This window comes from Papilio polytes, unplaced genomic scaffold, assembly GCF_000836215.1.
Source record: "Papilio polytes unplaced genomic scaffold, Ppol_1.0 DF821511.1, whole genome shotgun sequence".
Classification (NCBI taxonomy): domain Eukaryota; kingdom Metazoa; phylum Arthropoda; class Insecta; order Lepidoptera; family Papilionidae; genus Papilio; species Papilio polytes.
The window spans coordinates 2,841,977-2,861,375 of record NW_013527693.1 but is presented as its reverse complement, the minus strand read 5'-3'; the positions used below and the strand labels follow the sequence as shown (position 1 = coordinate 2,861,375).

At 32.0% G+C, this 19,399-nt stretch overlaps 1 protein-coding gene across 1 annotated transcript in view; it reads right to left on the bottom strand.

The window, feature by feature from the left end:
* Nucleotides 1-3,254: 3,254 nt before the first annotated feature.
* Nucleotides 3,255-19,399, bottom strand: part of LOC106108594 (transducin beta-like protein 2) — a 61,960-nt gene continuing 45,815 nt past the window's right edge. Inside the window, exons 4-6 of the mRNA XM_013289831.1 lie at nt 10,055-10,427; nt 6,094-6,279; nt 3,255-4,797 (exon numbers count right to left, since the gene is read on the bottom strand). Coding sequence (XP_013145285.1) covers nt 4,583-4,797; nt 6,094-6,279; nt 10,055-10,427 — 774 coding nt within the window. The 3' untranslated portion in view covers nt 3,255-4,582. The remainder of the gene's footprint in view (nt 4,798-6,093; nt 6,280-10,054; nt 10,428-19,399) is intronic.

The window sequence follows — 19,399 nt, the reverse complement described above, 5'->3', positions numbered from 1 at the left end:
ACCTTGTAGTTTGTACTATAGTGTGTCTAAATAATTTAGATTAGTTTGACAATTCATTTCAAATTTAGTAGGGATGGGTTGTATAAAACCTGTCATGAATCTTATCGATTATCGATTTTTATTCTCATAGAAGTTGGACTCGATAGATTTATAGTTGTAGCTGTCATCACTAAATTCTCTACACTAAAAAATACTAGAATTGTCCTCTAAATTAGTGAATAAGAAAGTAATAATTTTAGTTGAGTTTAATAATTATTTAAACTGAATATCGATAGTTCAAAATTGTTCGCTGTGTGTTTGTTTCGTCACTACGACACCTGTCCATTAAGTATGGCAATTGCCTTCATACAAATTGAATTCGATACTTCATATGCGTCATTTATCAAACTAATCTATCTTATTTAGATAAACTATACTTATTACTTTTTTTTAGTATTTCTACTTAAAATAAATCTCATATTTAATTAAACAAAATATCACTTATTTTTATTTAGCTAGTCTATGCTGATTGCATTTATATCTTAATTTTTAAACGTAATGTTAAACTACGTACTTGTGTATTTTTTTGTGAATCGAATTTTCTAGATCATTTTCACAATTTAAACAAATTAAAAGTATTAATTTTAGTACAGAAGTAAATTCAATGGTTTTTATACCACAGGGTAGAAACTGGCATACATTATAAAATATTTGTTCGTGTTTTACTTTTAAATAATAGTTCATGAACACGACAATGACAATATTCACACATTTGAAAGATATGTCCTTATTATACCAATAATAAAATAAGCTGTTTCAACTTTTTGCTCCCTTAATAAAAAAATAACCTAAAAATGTTACTAGCCATGCAATGCACAGTTGCACTTGTTTTACAATAAAAATCTCTCACTTTACTATATTATAAAGTTAAATCAGTGGTATTACCAGTAATTTAGAATGTTCTCGTGTCACAAAATTAAAATTGTTCAAAGATTTAAAAAAAATCATACTTGATTCCAAGCAATTTATAAAATAATAAAAAAAACATACTAAATTTAAAAATAATAAAACAGTAATAATAAAGCTTACAATACAAAAAATATAGATGCAAAAATAAAAAAAATATCATAATTTGTCTTGATTGTCTCATTATTGTTAAATTTCGCGCCAAAATTTACATCATTTGCTCAAAACAAACACCATATCATATAAAAAGCTTCCATTTAGCTAGAAAATGGACGTTAGCTGAATTGAATTTTCAATACTAACATTTTAGAACATTGAATAGTTTGTCAATTCTAAATATAAAATGTTGCGGTTATAAAATGAGACACATAGAACTTAGAAAAGGGAATTTCGATTCCAAACGATTTGAAATAGATTAGAATCTATAGAATAAAAATAATGACAATACACAGGAATGGTTATAATATTGTTTAAAGGTAGACATCGAGTAAAACCCAATTTCCACTAAGAGAATAGCCACGGTGTTATTTACCGACTTCAAAAGAATTTCGAATTACGAAATAGTTTCGATTTCCATCGGTTTGTTTTAGTACCAAAATAGCGTCATCTATTGGAAAATAAGATAATTAAAAGGCGACTAATTTGGTACAGTTAAATATATCATTTTTTTAATCTATATTTTTGTTAAACCTCGCAGAAAGCTCAAATGTTAGAAGAAATTTGATATGGTGCTCTGATAAAGTACTAAATAAGTGGCCCGCAACTTACAATTAACAGTCACAGATTTTAAAATTATCCTCTTCGAATATGCACCGTTACAAGTATTAAAAATAGTTTATTGATCTGATGCAATTAAAACATATTCACATGTGAATCTTCACTGTAAAGATCTGTTGATATCAAAGTACATATTTTGTTATAATGTGTAAAACTCAACGTAAAAAATTGCTAGATAGCGTTTTTTGATCCGCATAATACTTTTATTCTGTATTTCCATCATAATATTCGTCTTACCTGAAGTTAGTTACACAAAAGTCAAATGCGATAAAATTTGTAATTGTCTTTTGTCATTTTTTAAACTTGTTTCCAACTTCAGACAGATTTGATTGTGTTAGTGAACACACTGCATTATGTAACGCAATATTTTTTGTATAGATATATCTAAGAGTAGAGATCAAATTTTTTGCGTTACGATTTTTAGTGTATATATTTGATTTTTTATAACTAAGTTGTAGAGATTCGTAGATTTCAGTTAACTACAATATTTCTCAGTGATTTTACAATTTTAATTCAACCTGTTACAGCATTGTACTCGTTTACTTTGCTTTTCATGTACTATCCGAACACAATAACGTGAGAACATCTCGATGACGTTTATACTCAGGTCTCATGTTATCGTATCCGAATAGTAATTGTTAGTTGTAATTCTGTATTTTTTATCCCTATAGAGTTTTATTCCGTAATTTTGACAAGTCATTTGTTATTGTCACAAAATACCACTGCCTGTAGAATTAGTGCATTTGTTAATTATAAAGCAAAAAATTTAATTTTATTTATAGAACATCGTTACAACTGCAATCGGTACAAATATTAGTGCTTAAAAGAACTCGAATATAAATTTAAGATTTCTAGATCTGAACACTAGCGACACCTAGTTCTTCGATTTAAAACTAAATCTATTTTGACATAAGGAATATTTTTGCACTCGGCAATATCGGAATTGACTTTGTTTGTGAGAATGTTATATCTGTCATAATAAAGCTAATATATATTTATCTAAAGCTGTGAAACTGTACTTAAATTATTGTTAACACAAGAGTATCTCAGTGTATTGTCAATAATGTCACTTATGCAAAACAATAAATTTAAAAAGGAAAAAGATTATTTTTATTTCTTTATTAAAAGAACTTTATATTGATATAAAAATCCTGGCTTGAAGGATCGTCAAAAACCCTCTATTATATTACTTTTTTTATTAGTGTGCGAAAAAGGAATTAGTATCATATTTCCGCAACATGGCGGTTTTTGAAACTTCTGCTCAAGTTTAAAAAAAACTTTTTGCACCTAAATCCGTGTTCAGTGGAAACGCACGGTTACAGCCAATTGATATTCTCATCAATAGCTTAATCTGATTAACAAATGCCGAGGTAAGATTGTTAAAGTCACAAAGCGGTTTAAGTTAACGGATGTTAGTTAACGTAAACATTCTAACTGCTTATAAAACTCTTGTCCTTAGATTCCCTTCTTCAAAAATGAATGAAAAAAAAAACAAATTTTCCTTTAAAACATATAAATTTTATTCATACGAATACATACAAGGACATTAGAAAATCATTTTACACAAATGTCCACAGTCTTTCAAAACGATTGACTTAATTATTAGTGGATAGATAACAAAAAAATATTTTTCTCATACGAACGGATTGAAGTAATAATTAGGAACCGTTAATAAAAAGGAATGTAGTATAAGTTTTAAATAAGAATGTGCATCTCGGTGACATAGATTTACCAAAAAACGCTCGAAAAATAAAGTAAAAAAAAAAATTTACCCATTTTTTTTTATAGATGAATATTTTTCTGATTATTTTAGTTTTGTTAAGTATGACGTCACAGTATGCACATTCTTAATAGAAACAGATTGTATATAATTTATACAGAGCTAAAACTTAATCTAGTTTCGAAGTAGAGAAATTCTAACATACATTTATAGATACACTAAAAACTGTACCATTTTAAATTGAAACATAGGCCTAAAATACATAGAAAGCGATTCTTTGTTTGAAAATTTCACATCATAAATTTTTCAAAAATAATACAGAAAAATATTACTGTCAGACACTTCACAATAAAAAATGTCATACTATACAAGTTAAAAAAAAATGCATTGTTTTCAATTATTTTTGCATTGTAATACCAAAAAATTACTTATGATTAGAAGAAATTAATTTCTAAATAAATCAAAAATAATGAGAACATTGAGCAATCAAGTCACTTAGAGTTAATCTAAACATTTACAGTTAACTTAGATTACAGTCGTAAGTTACGAGATTTTCTTATTTTTCTATAGGAAGAACAATTTTTATAAATAATTTCGAAATTCGAATAGATCATAGAAAATACATACATTTATATGGGAAATATTACAAATATAATAGACATTTACCACTGGTTCATTGGACATTAAAGAGTTGTTTAAAAATTACCCTTCTAAGTCAGTTGGGCAAAAAATAAATGCATTCGACATGTCACTGTCATACAGTGACCATCGACAGTTTATAATCTCCCTAGTCATATTATAAAACGGCATATTGTGAACTAAAACGAAATGACAATTAAAACATGAATAAAATCATGAAATTGTATCGCTTTTGCTTACTTCGTTACAGCTGTATGTACAGTCGAGAAAATTCTAGATGTTCTACTTAAAAAACTCCGATTCTTACAAAAAAAAAAAACTAATTCGGTAACTTTTTTCGTATAGACATATTAAACGCTACATTCTATTTGTAATTTTTCGTTTCGTCTTGTCAATACGTTCAAACGAATTTAGCTTTAAAGATGGTACACGTTCAGTTTCTCTAATTGTACCTACGCTAGTGAGATTATAAACTGTTGATTTTTACATATGGACTTTAATCTACTTACCAAAAGACGCTAGCGTCTCTTGACAGGACTTAATGGTGTTGTTCAGCCTTTCAGTGGTGGCGGAGGTCTGCTTGTGCGAGAGAAGCCGGGAGCAGCTCGCTATAGTGGTGAAGTAACCACACACGTTGTGAAGCACCCGCACCGCACGGTCCCCGCACACGAATAAATATTTCCCACTCGCATCGAAACACATATAGTTAATAGTGCCTGGAACAAACGTTGCAAGATCATAAACTAATTATCATTCGGCTAACACTTAGGTCTATATTTTGGTTGATAACCGATTAATTTTTGACCCATCTTCGAGGGGAATTTTATTTGGCTTAGCAAACCATATTAAATACTATAATGGTGAAAGTTGTATTGAAAGTTTGTTGTAAATTCGGCAGTAGGATATAGTCTGGAAAAAGGCTTCTTAATATTTTTTTTTATTTCGCGAGATCGTGGTCAAAAGCTAGTTTAAAGTAACAACGATCGATAGTTCCCTTGGACGAGCGCGTTCAATAATTCAGTAACTTGCGACTGAACGATCGAATACTGGAATATCTTAGTGCCATATTCGAGGCCATTTCGAATATTTAAACACATAAGTTGGAGGACGTTTTATTGTTTGTATATATACCTAACTATTTAGGTAATTCTCATTTCTTAAAATGTTTCTAACATATACAATATTTTGGTCAATACCTCCTAAACATACACGTTATGTTTTGCTTTTCAAAACTTCGCTAAAGCAGATTTTTATAAAAAAAAAAACTATATGAATTTGTTAACGAACGCGCTAGACTAATGTACATCTATTATTATACATTTTTGCATGAAATTACGCTGTTTTTGTGTCGATAAGCAAAAACTTTAACATCGGTGTAGCCTCTCGTTAAACAATAAGCTACGCTTTAACAATGTTATTACAATTTAACGACGTGCGTCTCCATTTGTTACAAATACAATATAATTTTATAGTATTTTAAAAATCGTATCATATACCGTGAAACGTAAAGATTTTACGATACATTCAAAACATAAACCTACTTTTATAAAAGGTTAATGGAATACGCAATTCAAATCGCAACAGGATGCACAGATCTTGAGCAAAAAGTTCTAGATAAAGACAAAAGCTGTATATTATAGAAAATAACAGACAAATTGAATTCAATTTTATCTAAAAAGTGACGTCCACAGACAACCTTATCCTCCCCATACCTATAAAGTCCATTTTGTCCAATCTTCCCTACCGACATACAAATTTCGATCTAAGGAAGTCATACTTTTAAAATCATACTATTGTTACAAATGAGATAGTTTAGTTTATTTTTTTGAGTTTGTGACTAGACGACTAAACAGATTACGATGAAATTTGGTATAGATGTAGAGGATAGTCTGGAAGAACACATAGGCTACTCACTATTGTTTTCTTTAGTTCCACGCGGACAGAGTCGTGGGCGAAAGCATAATAATATAAATGAAGCTGTTTTCATAAGGTGGGTCTGTGTAGTATCTCACCTGAGTATATGTTATCGACGGTGTCATACAGTTGTCCTGTATACGTGTCGTAGAACTCGACAGCGCTGTCAACGGCGACTGCCAGCACCTCCGCGTTAGGAGACAGTGCAATGTTGGGTGAAGTCGAGCTCTGTGTGTACTTGCCCGTCTCCAGCACGTGCGGGGACTCACCGTGGGTGTAATCGACTGTAGAACATAAAGGAAATTATTAGTTTTTTTGTTCAAATTATTGGAATACAGTTGTAAAGAAGTGTGTTTTAAAGTATAAATTATAATCAAAATTGTGGTCCGAATTTGCTTTATTACACGACTTTCGTAGTATTAAGAAGAAAATTGGAAAAAACAGAACATCAGCGTCGACGTCCCTATCTGACAGCTGTCAATGTAATTTTTTAGTGGGATAGTGCGCCATTCTAATCCGCTAAGGGAGTGCCATAGACAAGAAACTGAACTAAACTACTCCATACTGGGGATAAATAGCTCTAAGCGTTCAAGTTAATTACGTCCATACAATTAAAAACCATATCTAATAGTAGATACCTAAGTTTAGTCCAAAATACAAGCTTTATTAGTAAGAACACTTATAACACTACTTTTGATAGATAAACAGAGCACAATATTGCATGAATATGACAAGACTAAAGACAGCAAAAAAGATTATGGTATACTAGCTTTCGCCCGCGACTCCGTCCGCGTGGTATTAAAAAAAAAAAATAATAAGTACCCTATGTGTTCTTCCATACTCTGCTCTACATCTATCCAAATTTCATTGAGATCCGTTCAGCCGTTTAGGCTACAAACTCTAACAAACATCCCTACATCTAAACTTTCGCATTTATAATATTAGTTAGAAGTTAGATTGGATTGTGATGCATTTTCATTCTTTTATAATCTACCTTCCTTTGTCTAAAAGGTATAACTTCTGTTGATTGTTTATATTTAATTACTTAACTTGTCCACATAAACCTTGGACTTCAGTCCCACGAGTAGCAAAATGTAATTTAATTGCCATCAACAAACACACAATATGTGCAGTTGAAGCCCGCAGTTTGCTAATAGATCTTACCTATTTACAGTACATTGATAGTACTCTGTCATATTATTTATTATTCTGTGACATGGAATGTTACGAGGGATAAACAATTGCAGTTTATAAATATTGTCGACAAGATATATTTCTAATGAGAACCAGATATTTTTTTCTCATCATCTACAAGATATGTGATATATCTTAGTAATATATTTAATTCCTTTTTACTATCGTACTTAAAAGATCGTTTGAAAGATGCTAGAAGAGACGAAAGAAAGGATGGAAGATAGATCGTTTTAGAGGAGCAAAACCTGGTTCGGCGACTCTATGTGAGTTATATAGCATATAAATATAGCATATAAATAGTGTGGTATTGTGTAAACTAAATGTTAATGAAAGAGTAGAGCATAGTATACTAACAGAAATGACCCGAAATTTCATCGCGCGATTTTGAGCTAAACTATTTAACTACGTCGTAGTCTTAGACTCCAAAAATTAAACAAAAAAATGGGACCCACCTGCAAGCATTACCTTTCGGATAAAAAAAGAATTATCCAAATCGGTCCACTAGCGGCGGAGTTATGCCGTAACACACATAAAAAAAACATATCGACGAATTGAATACCTCCTTCTTTTGGGAAGTCGGTCAAAAAGGACGGGGTAATTACGACAATAACTGTAGTTTTATTAGTACAAGATAATCAAAGTATTTCTGAATAGTAAATATTTCTTCGTTTTCGCAAATAACTTGACAATCTTAAACCGTATAACAAATAGCGATTTATTTGAAACACCTATTTCCGCGATTAAAACCATCACCTCACAAGGTGTGGTTGATAACAGCAAACATTTTACAACGTATTCAATGTCATACAAAATTACTTACTAATTGTTACTCACATATGAAAACACTATTAGTCAATTATATTATACGTTTTATATAGTACTAGCGCTTTTGGAATTATAACAACTGACAAACGGATTATTTAACAAAATGAAACAAAAACGTTAGCAGTTTGTTTTGCACTAGGTTCAAAAATAGTGCAGCATATAAAAACATAGGAAGAGATAATTCTTACATTTAAACACAAAACTGTATAAATCAAAATAAACTATAGAAAAAAACAAGGTTAGTAATTAACATATTCGAAAAAAAACGTCGATGGAAGTCTGCAACGCAATAGCGATACAAAATATGTTTATAAAGTATGATTCACTGGAACGTGACAAACATTAGTCAAATAAACAAACGTACCATCGATACCTTATTTGACGTATATACGTTATTTAATACTAACAACAAAGAGATAAACAGGGCAGGTGGTGGCTTATGTAATTCAGATAATTTTATTTAGGAAACATTATTACGTAAATGGAATAATACAGGTAGTCAGGTTTTTGTTTACTAAGTAATAAAAAAACTCTTATAATCTCACTAATATTATAAATGCGAAAATTAAGATGGTTTATTAGAGTTAGCCTGAACGGCTGAACGGATCTCAATAAAATTAGTTTTTTAATTACACGCGGACGGAGTCTCGGGCGCAAGCGAGTTTACTGTAATAATTTTAAATATCCTTCGTGAGTTATTCATTCGTAGAAACGGCATGAAATTCTATTAAGAAGTTGGTAAGTTACAACCACAAATGCAGCAAACAATCTTACTCATACTGTTTTTATTATAATTAAAAAATACATTTTATTAACACGGTTACCTTAGTGTTTATATTTGTTATTGTAACAATAATAATGACCTAATTAATATAATGTAACCAAATATTAGCTGGGCAATAAATTCGCTACCATAGTAACGTGTCGTATTGCAAGAAATTAGAGGTAGCTTGTAATTGTCGTCAGTCGTAATTTGATATGCTCTACCATCACATGACTGCGCGCCATCATTTTGTAAATTGACGCCTTGTTTCAATAAGTAGACCATTTAAATGCAACTCAATGTTAGTATGGCAACATTATAGTTCCTTTACATTAACAGATACCAAAATGTAAAAATAAAAATGTGTAATTTAACCTGTTAACGACACATTAAAAACCATACGCCCTGAAGACCATTTCTATATTATAAAGAGAAAGAATTTGTATTTTTATGTATTGTAATAACTGAAAAACTACTAGGCCGATTTCAAATTATTTCACCATTAAAAAGCTACGGCTATATTTTTTTAATATTCTGTTGATTTCACGCGAACGAAGTCGCGATCCACTGTTAGTCTTAATAAATGTAACAAATGCCGATAATTCCTCTGGTTAGTGTAAGTAATTACAACTACTCGTGGTTTCCATATGATGGCCGTTTACCATAAAAAATAGATAAAATCATTGATATTCAAAGCCGGCAATTATTGGCAACGTAAAAAACTGGGTATAGCCATATTAATCGCGAGTAGATTTTGCAAGGATTCGCACGCATCGTAGAACGTCGCGTGATGCAATGCTGGTACATACGTCTTACGTCAGAGCCACGTAAAAAGTCTGGACTGACCCCAACGGACTCGGCCCACATTACGTACTGTCTTGTACCTACGAGTTTTCCTGTTATAACAAATTAATTCTATAACGTAAGTGCAGTCGGTAATTCCATTATAAGCTTGCTTTAGTGCTGTGGGAAAATAAATCAGACTTTTAAATCTGAACAATTAATAATCAATTACCGTATTTGCTTACGATGGTTTACATCCTAACTGTAATAGTATACCATTCCTTTGTTTTGCTAAGGGCTTGAATAAAAATAGCATATTGAGAAGTGATGATCATTACGTACAAGCACAACATTACCGCGTGACGAGTCTGCAAAAACTCAAACAGATACGGCACGTAGCAAGGCGCGGACCATGCAACTATTTGTCAGTAAATGGCGCAGCGTCTGTTCATAGATAACGAAACATGCGCATTAAATATTCCATTCATACTCACTCTTTGTGTGGTATAATTTCCACGTGCCATCCTTGGATATGGTAGCGATATGGGATGTGTCGACGTCGAACGCCACGTCATATATTCCAGACGAGTGGCCGGTTAGCTCGAAAGCTTTTGATACTTGCTTGAACTCTCCCGACTTCGTGAAATAGACCTCCATCACTTTGACGTCGGGCGAGAAACCAGTGGCTACAACGAAGCGACCGCACGGAGATATCTTGGCAGCATGCGTGCTCATCAGATATGTGTCCAGTCGGTCTAGTTGTTGGCCCTTCAGGTCCCAGATCACCATGTCCGTTTTTGATGAGCACGACATCATGAATTTTCCGTTACTCGAAATACCGAAGCCGACAATGTTGTCCTCGTGAACCTGCAAATGATGAATACATTCATTAATTACCATGAATTTTAAAATGATTATTATTTGAGTCAAATTAACGTAATATCGTTCGAAGAATATGTCACATCATGCTGCAAAACAGTTTAAACGGAAAATTATAATTAAAACAAATTTTACCTTTAACAATTACGTAGTAACTAAAGTTCAATACTAATAAGTATGTGCTTTTGGTATATTGAAAGTATTAGTGCCAAGAACCGTTAAAGCATCACAAATGTCAATAAATCATAGGCAAATTCTAAATTGAGTCGTTTAAATTTGTGTAGCGGTGTGGGGTCACAAAAGTGGGTCAGCTCTCGAGCAGGCAACGGTCCACTAAAACAATCAACTCTCCTTGAGAGACATATAGTGTCGGATGAACCGAAACGAATCTTTGTAACATGCTCAAAACATTTATCTCCTATTTACAATATTGAACAGTAAAAACCAATATTATAAATTCTCTGTAAGTTATTAAAGAGCACCATAATGAAAATAAGGCATAGTCGAGATCTTGTTCCGCTATAACATTACAACGATTCTTTACCTACAAACGTTGGTATGAATCCAGACACGCGCCAAACATGTCTAAAGAAAACATTGAATACTATAATGCTGGCACGCTGGACAACATAAAGGAGAAACGAGATTCCAAAACATAGGCTTGGCGAGAAAGAATGCCAATAAATAGTGGCAAATGAATACAAATGTAACGGTACTCTGCATTTAATATCCACAGAATCGTCTGTATTTTTGTAAGTAGAATGGATATTAACTAGTCTAATCTGGGGGCAGTGTCCCCGCCGACATAAGCACGACAGAAACTCTTCTTAAAGCGGCTTTTGACCTTTGGGACTTCAATGTGGATCATTGACTTGATGTTGAAAGAAAAGAAACATTTTGATATATGCTGTATTTTCTATTAAAATGTATTCATAATTCAGTTTTAACTGCTTTAATGTACATGATGGAATCATGTTTAAAATACCAATTAGGAATATGAAACTGGTTTTAAGATTTTTCCAGTAGAAAAGCAATCATCAAGTACGTATGTAAGGTACAAAGGTTTTAAAAACTCGTCAATTTACATTAAGTTGTTTACTTTTTAAAAGGCAAACATATCGAGGTGAAATAAGCAACGCCATTAATGTTGTTTGACGAAGACTGAGGAAAACCCTTGGGAAAATTGTACAAGTAATTAATTCTCACAGTTTTCATATAAATATCAACACATGTAATTTTATTTTATGCGATTTTAAATTTCAATCCATTTAACGACATTGAAATTAAATAAAAACGATAATAAATACTCATATAGCTAACAGGCAAGATTTAAAACTGCATAAAACTGATAGAATCACTAAGATATCAGTTTTCTTTGGAGGAATGTGTGCGTTTTAAATGATTTTAGGTAGTTCAAAAAACCTCTCAACCACAACAATACAGTTATCATGGATTGTACAATGTACCTAACTATTAGCATCATTTAGGTGTTCCACTTCTTCATACAAAGCGTAATATTATGGCAAATTTATTACCCTACAGTACTGATTTTATATCTTTTCAAAGCTACAATTAGTGTTAGAGTTTGTTTTAAAACCGATATAATAATTAACCTATTAAGTACTACTAATCGTGAAAAACTTTGAACTATTCGTTAGTATTAGCGAAGTAACCTGCATGGTTATTCTTGTTCCATTTTCAATTACCATCAGACAGGTGCTAAATAGAAGTTTAAATTGCAATAAAGGCTACATTTGCCGCAAGCCAAGGCTATTGAACCCGCGGCCGGTGTAGTTTATATTTTTTATTCCTTGCGTGTACTCAGTTCTTTTGTGTTCCCACATGTGCGGGGCTAAATATACCCTGCGTAGGGGACAGCTTTTGTTGATTGCCGGAAATTAACGTTCAAGATAAACCATACGGTAAGGTAACGAGTTTCTGATGCAACTTGCTTTTAAGTTAATGATGTCCACATTACTATATATTGTTTGAAATTTGTAACAGTTCAAAATGGTATTGAGTTTAAATTGTTTGAGTCATAGTCCTGATGTTCTGCTGACGCACAATTATTGCTATTAGTCATTGCTACTAAAATGTTTACGAACAAAGCAGTTACTACGTGATTACACGAAAGGGCTTTCAAACTTCCGACAAAAAGAATTATATCATGAACTACTTACTATACTAATGTATTCACTTATTTATTAGAATTGGTCCCACAACTTCTGAAAGGCAGTAATTCCAGAAATCACGGTAAAAAAATGGTACATTATAATGGCATAATTTAGAACAACAAGAATATTTATAGAAAGTTAGAATAGCAATTTGAAAAATCTAGATAAACGTAAACTTTATGATGCAACCTGCACATAACGGCGAAGAAATTCAAAGATATGTGTGAAGTCAACCAATACGCACTGGGTCAGCGTAGTTGATTTAGGATGTCACCCCTTATTTAGGATAGGCACCGAGCCCCTCGGTGGGGACGTATACTGGTGATTATGAGATAACTGCTCATGGTAATTAAATAAACTCGTTCTAAAAGAAATTTACTTGTTCAAATTATGTGTTTCTATAGTTATATATCCAAAATTATGATTACACAATCACATTGTTTCTTGCATGTTCCAATGCCTGAGGTACACGTATCCCTATTTCAACGTAATTGTTACGCAACAACTCTTGTGCAATAACATCTTAAAATTATACGTGAACAAATCATGTTGTATAGTGTCCTAGAGCTTCCATTGTAGCTTCTAGGTCAAAGACCATACAAAGACATACAATTGGAGGTGATCAACTTTGAATAAATAAAAAATGACCGTGCACCCTACGTAAATCCTCGAAACCATAAATGCTTTTTTACTCATTTTATCGCCAAAACTAACAATGTTAAATAGTAATAAACATAATTATCAAACAAAAATTTGAAATTACAAGTATAAATGCGAAAGTTAAAAGGATGGATAGGGTTTGCAGCCTAAACGGCTGAATGGATTTCGATGAAATTTGGCATAGATGTAGAGGATAGAACATTTGTTTTTTTTTTATAATTCCGCGCGTGCGGAGTCGCGGGCTAAATAAGAAACATAATTATCAAATAAAAATTGATATTGCAAACGTACTTTTTAATTCATGTTTATGCCGTAACTGAAAATAGTGATAATAGTTATAATTTATGTGGCATCAGTCGAAATAAAGGAAAGATAAACGTGTGCCATATAGTCAGTAGTTGATGTGAGCCACGTCGAGGAAATATGAGCGTTGAACCTTCCTGCAGCTAAAAATACGACTAAGGTTACACGAGTGGGTGGCTACATAACGCCATTGTTCCCACAGAAGGTCGTGCAAATGATAACGAACCTCTCAGGCTCACTGGCAATCGCAGAGGGTACAATGACAATGCACTTTATGCGATTTAGCGACCCGCATTGATATTTGACAAGTACCATATATTAATTATGTAATGTTTTTTTTTATTCCTTTTTAAAACTAATATAGATTAACATCACACCATGATTAAATATTTATTTTCCGTGGGAAACAGATTTAAGGTATGCATGGGTATCTATACTATTATAATAAAGCGTAAACACACAGTTCTTCGTTGCCTAAGATGTCAGCAATTACAGCATAATTTTGGATAATTCTTTTTTTAATAAAAACACCCTACACTTAGGTTACGCTTTAGGCTATATATATCCACGCCGTTAAACTTGGGGGATAAATATTTTGGATTAAAGCCCTAATGTGGGAAAGAGACCATAAGTTGCTGCCAACATCAAGGAAGCAAGATTGCTAAGGTTTGTCATGTCATGTCATTTTGACATTTGCTATTGATAACTTGAGAAATATAAACAATAATATATAATTTTCATAATTTATTCGTATGAAGCTGCACGGGAACGGCGAGTCTATACTAATATTATAAAGAAGAAAGATTTGCGCGTATTGAAATAACTCAAAAACTACTGGGCAGATTTTAAAAATTATTTCACCATTAGAAATAATTTATCTGTGAATAACATAGGCTATATATTTTTTTAATGCCAAGCCAGAGAAGTCAAGAGCAATAGTTAGTTTTTAATAACCAAAAACTTTCAATACAACAATGTGTGTTATATTTTAGACTACATTTATTGTTTTTAATTTTTGGTTATTTGTCACGATCACACGAGTAAGTTAACAACAAGCAACATTGTAGTAAATATACCGTACGACAACTGCAACTGCTACACGATATACATACAGTACAAATATGTTATTACAGAAAGGTGACAGTTAATAAACGGTACTTGAACATACTATTATAAGAAGATTAACTATAATTTCAAAAGACTTAATTTTCTGTGGACAGGAACTGTTTTCTAGGAAAGTAAAGCCTAACTCTATATCTGCCAATATATAACCGAAAACAAAGACATTTAAAAGGCAATTGTTTCGTCTACAATTTATTCGAGAAATTTCTTTCAAACCCGGCTTATGTAAGTGTCTAACATTTAGTTTGTAGTCTATTGAAGTTGAAAATGACCTTGATGTCAACGAAATTATGTTGAAAATATTTCGAAACGTTGAACGATAACTAGCTATTGATACTTCTTTTATCACTTCTAAAGGAATAAAATTCTGACAATGCAGACTGACAATCGTCAATAGTATGCATCTTTTATTACATTGCGTATCTTACTAATCGTACTAATATTATAAATGCGAAAGTTTAGATGGATGGATGCGAAAGTTAGAGTTTGTAGCCTTAAAGGCGGGACTGATCTCGATGAAATTTGGCATAGACGTAAAGGATACCCTGTAAGAACACATAGGCTACTCTTTGTTTTTTTTTTTTAAATTCCACGCGGACGGAGTCGCGGGCGAAAGATTTAATGACAAAAAAATTGATTTCTTTACGATTTTTGGAAGAATTACTTTGTTTAACCATAATGTTACGAGCGGTCGACTTATTAAATGGACTAGAAAATGCATAAAATAAATATTTAAAATCATATGTGTATTAAGAAAATTTTCAGCAACATATTCGGTGTGAGTGACTGATAAAATACTAAAAAGGTCGCTATCAAAGCGATGGTTTATCAACAGTAATACTTAAGTAAAGTAGGTTGGGTCTATGATCTAGTACTAAGCGGTATCGTCGGCCGATTTCTCCTCAGTGATATTGCAACCCGGATGACGCAATTCTACATTATTATCATTTGTTTATACATAGATCAAAGTCACCGAAACCGCATCGCTGTTTGATTGCGAATAAATAACACACTTCATAGCGCATAGATATTTTTGTTAGTAGTTTCGTGTTTCAAATTGCCTACGAGTTGGGTAACCGAGATGGAGCATGTACAATACTCCTTTGTGACCCAGTATAAGCAAAACTACGGTACAATAATGTAATCGCACGAGCGCAAAACGTTAGGTAACACCCACTTTGCAAGATTTGTATAACAATGAAATTAAAAGCCATTTGGAAATTCAGTCAATAAAAATCTTACGTTTCAAAACACAATAGAAGTATCCCAAAAACTGGTTACGTCACAAAAATACAGGTTTAAGACAAAAAAAAATTGTTATTAAGTTTTAAACGTAGCAAATCTTGACAGGTTATTTTAAACAATTTATAATAAGAAAGCTTTAAAGAAATTTTGCTTTCATAAATTTTTATTGTTAAGTACAGCTAAATATTAATCAAACTAAATCTTTTTTAAAAGTAACATTTATTACTGATTATATCGATATACGCAGTCGTAGAGTTGCGGAAACGAAGACCCCTACTAATGACCATATTATGGTAATTCGAAGGTTGCTTTTACGGAGTTGAAATTTATATAAAATGTAGTACTACTGATATCACATGGTGTTATGGATGTCCTTAATTCTTATTTAACAACGGATCGGAGGCCCGACGAAACCAGTTTATACCGGTAAGTAACTAATACATCTGACTGATCCCCTTCAGTCTATGGATGAGTTTCTTGTTAAGTTTGTATAAAGCAAGGGTTCGATATGTTTTAATCTTTACGTAGAGATGAAGATGGTACTATAAATTTTGCTGAACAATGCTGACAACAAAAGAATCGTACCATTTCAAAGCAAAATCTGCCCTCCAGTACTTACCTCCGGGTTAACAAAGAAACAATAGTAAGAAACAAGAGTCATTAAAGTAAAAACTATACACGATTGTTCACCCAGCACAGATAATACAATTTAAAAGACATTAACAAAAAATGTATGTACATGTAACGTTTTCTAGTGCGCTCAGCCATGCTCGGAGATGTCAGAAACGAGTTCATGTCGTGCGTTTTTTTTCTGCGATAACAATACTGGGAATACTACATTGAGACAATCCAGAGAGCTTGTTGCTAGCTGTAGCGAAATCGCATAATCACTGCCTCCTCATAATCTATCGTTATGAACAAAGAGCTATATATTGCCGATGCATAGAAAAAATGATCGTGCCAGTGGAACGTGTTAGAACCGAGTAAGTCACAAAAACCTTCTTTTTATGGAGGTTTAATTGGATTGAAATTAGAGTAAGTTTTGAAAGAGCTTATTGGTTGCTACCGAAGTTTTTACGGAATTTTTCTTTAAGAGGACCTGCCTGTAAAATAAAAGATGAGATGAGTTAAGGCGTACGGATACTTTACTGTTACCATTAAATTGTACATGTTATAAAATAAACTGTCCAACCAACGCTGGACGGCCGGTCATTTGGAATCTATACGTACACGTTTTCACGTTACATTTATTTATGTTGGTACAACGTATCCAAAGAAAACAATAGTCTATTTCTTATTCCATAAACGATCTGGATCTGAATATTTAATAGTGTGTACTTAACGATTCAAGTCCTGTAATACAAAAATGTCATAAAATACGAATAACAAGGAAATAAATCGACTTATGTTTAATACAAAGGTCAGCCATCAGGCATGTTTCATTGTGTTGCGCGAGAGACGTGCGGGAGCGATGCTACGTGATGAGAGATACGTCGACTGCGGACGTTCGCACTCGCCAAAGTTCGCGGAACACGCAATCAGTAAACATTAGCTGATAAATTTCACGATCATTGACTTGTTTATTTACATTCAGATGTAACACATTGTAATATACTATCTCCTATCAGGCTATTGTCATGCTACTAAACATTTTCGGTTCTACACATTAGGTCGTAACTCGGTTATTAAACAAATCTATACATTCTTCAGTAAATTTCTTTGAAGGCTTTGAACATCTTTTTTATGATAATTCTTAAGATTTCTATATAATTCGTTACGTATACTAAAATGACTCTCCTTAAATATCCTATTACTCGTACGACTAATAAGCATCCAGGCTTCCAAGCATTTTCATTGAAAAACAACAACAAAATGTACAGTCATAATTGTTAATCATTCAACAACATTCAAATGTTTTTGGAGAAAATCGTAATCTCATGACGTACATCTAAATTCGTGGTTCGACATTTCATCTTTGTTAACTCTTATCAGATGTTTAAATAGACATTTTTTAACACTCTCACTTTCAAGGAACATTTGTCATCGTGTTTCCTGTTATCTTCATAACGTAATCAATATATTTAATTTAACAATATCTTATAAATAAATTTCCAACAGTATACACAATGAAATATCATCTCAGAAAATACTAATTATCTGTTAAAGCTGATTCAATAAGCTGTCAACTGTTTGGTAATTATCTATTTTAAAACCGCATTAACCATATCAAATGTCCAATTACGAATCAAATTAATATACGGTATGATACATTAATACCCACCACAAAGGAAACCGAATCCGAGAAGGTTGTTTAACCTCGTTGTTTAATGAGCACTAAGTACGCACAGATAATAGATCTTTTGCTAATCTTCGACACACTTAGCAACGTAGATAATAGATTTCTAGATAAGGCGTCTATTTATGCGTAAAGACCGTGTAGTTCCTATTGAGGTTACAGATTGTAAGGCTACATTATTGTATATTAGTGTAAGAAACAAAAATATCTAATCATTGTAGGTCTGCATACAGTAATGTAAATAAATTTTGATACCTGATAAAAGCATAAATTTAATAAGAAATGAATACACGCAATCAGTTCATGGAATGTTTATTTTTATGATTCAATTTACTATATTTACGATTCAAAATAAATAGAGCATGTTATCTTCGTAAAATAAATAACAAACGATTAATTTTATCTGATCTCTCGAAATAATTGAATATTAATCAATTTCTTTGTTACCTAGATATTGACATTAACCATGTTATTTAAAATAAATGCCAATAAAGTTATCTAAAAACCTTATCGTACCGGTTTAAACAGGCACTAGGTTTTAGTTGAATAACAAATATCTATGAATGCACTAAAAAGATAAAATGCGATTAAAACATCAATGTCATTCTTAGATATCCATTTTCATAATTGATTTAGTTTTTCAGAACCATTTAAGTTAATCTATCTAGTTTTGTAGAAATAGTTTAGTTCATTGTTATTATTCTTTAGAATAATTTATTTTAGATGCAAAAGGTAAATTGGAAATCAAATCATAATAAAAACAATCGAATATTTTAAGCAAAAATGGGTTGCATTTAAAATTGTACCACTATTTAAAAACAAAGCTTATTATAGAGTCAAAAAATAAATTATGGTAAGCTTAAAGCATTCGACAAATTGAGACTTAACCGTGGTTATTCAAATCATAACAATGTAAGTATAACGTAAACTAGCGGTTTGCATGAAATTACAGTAATAAAATTCTAAAGAAGCGAAAACATTTGCAACTCACTTGTAATAAAGTTTTACGGCTAAACCGCTCAAATGATGATTGTTAAAACAAGAGATGAGTTTTTGTTACGACATTGTTGAGATACGAAACAAAAATTTGACTTAGTTAAGGACAAAAGAGTTAATTTAAAGTTTTTTTTTCTTTCACAGAACCCAGGTTAGACAAATGC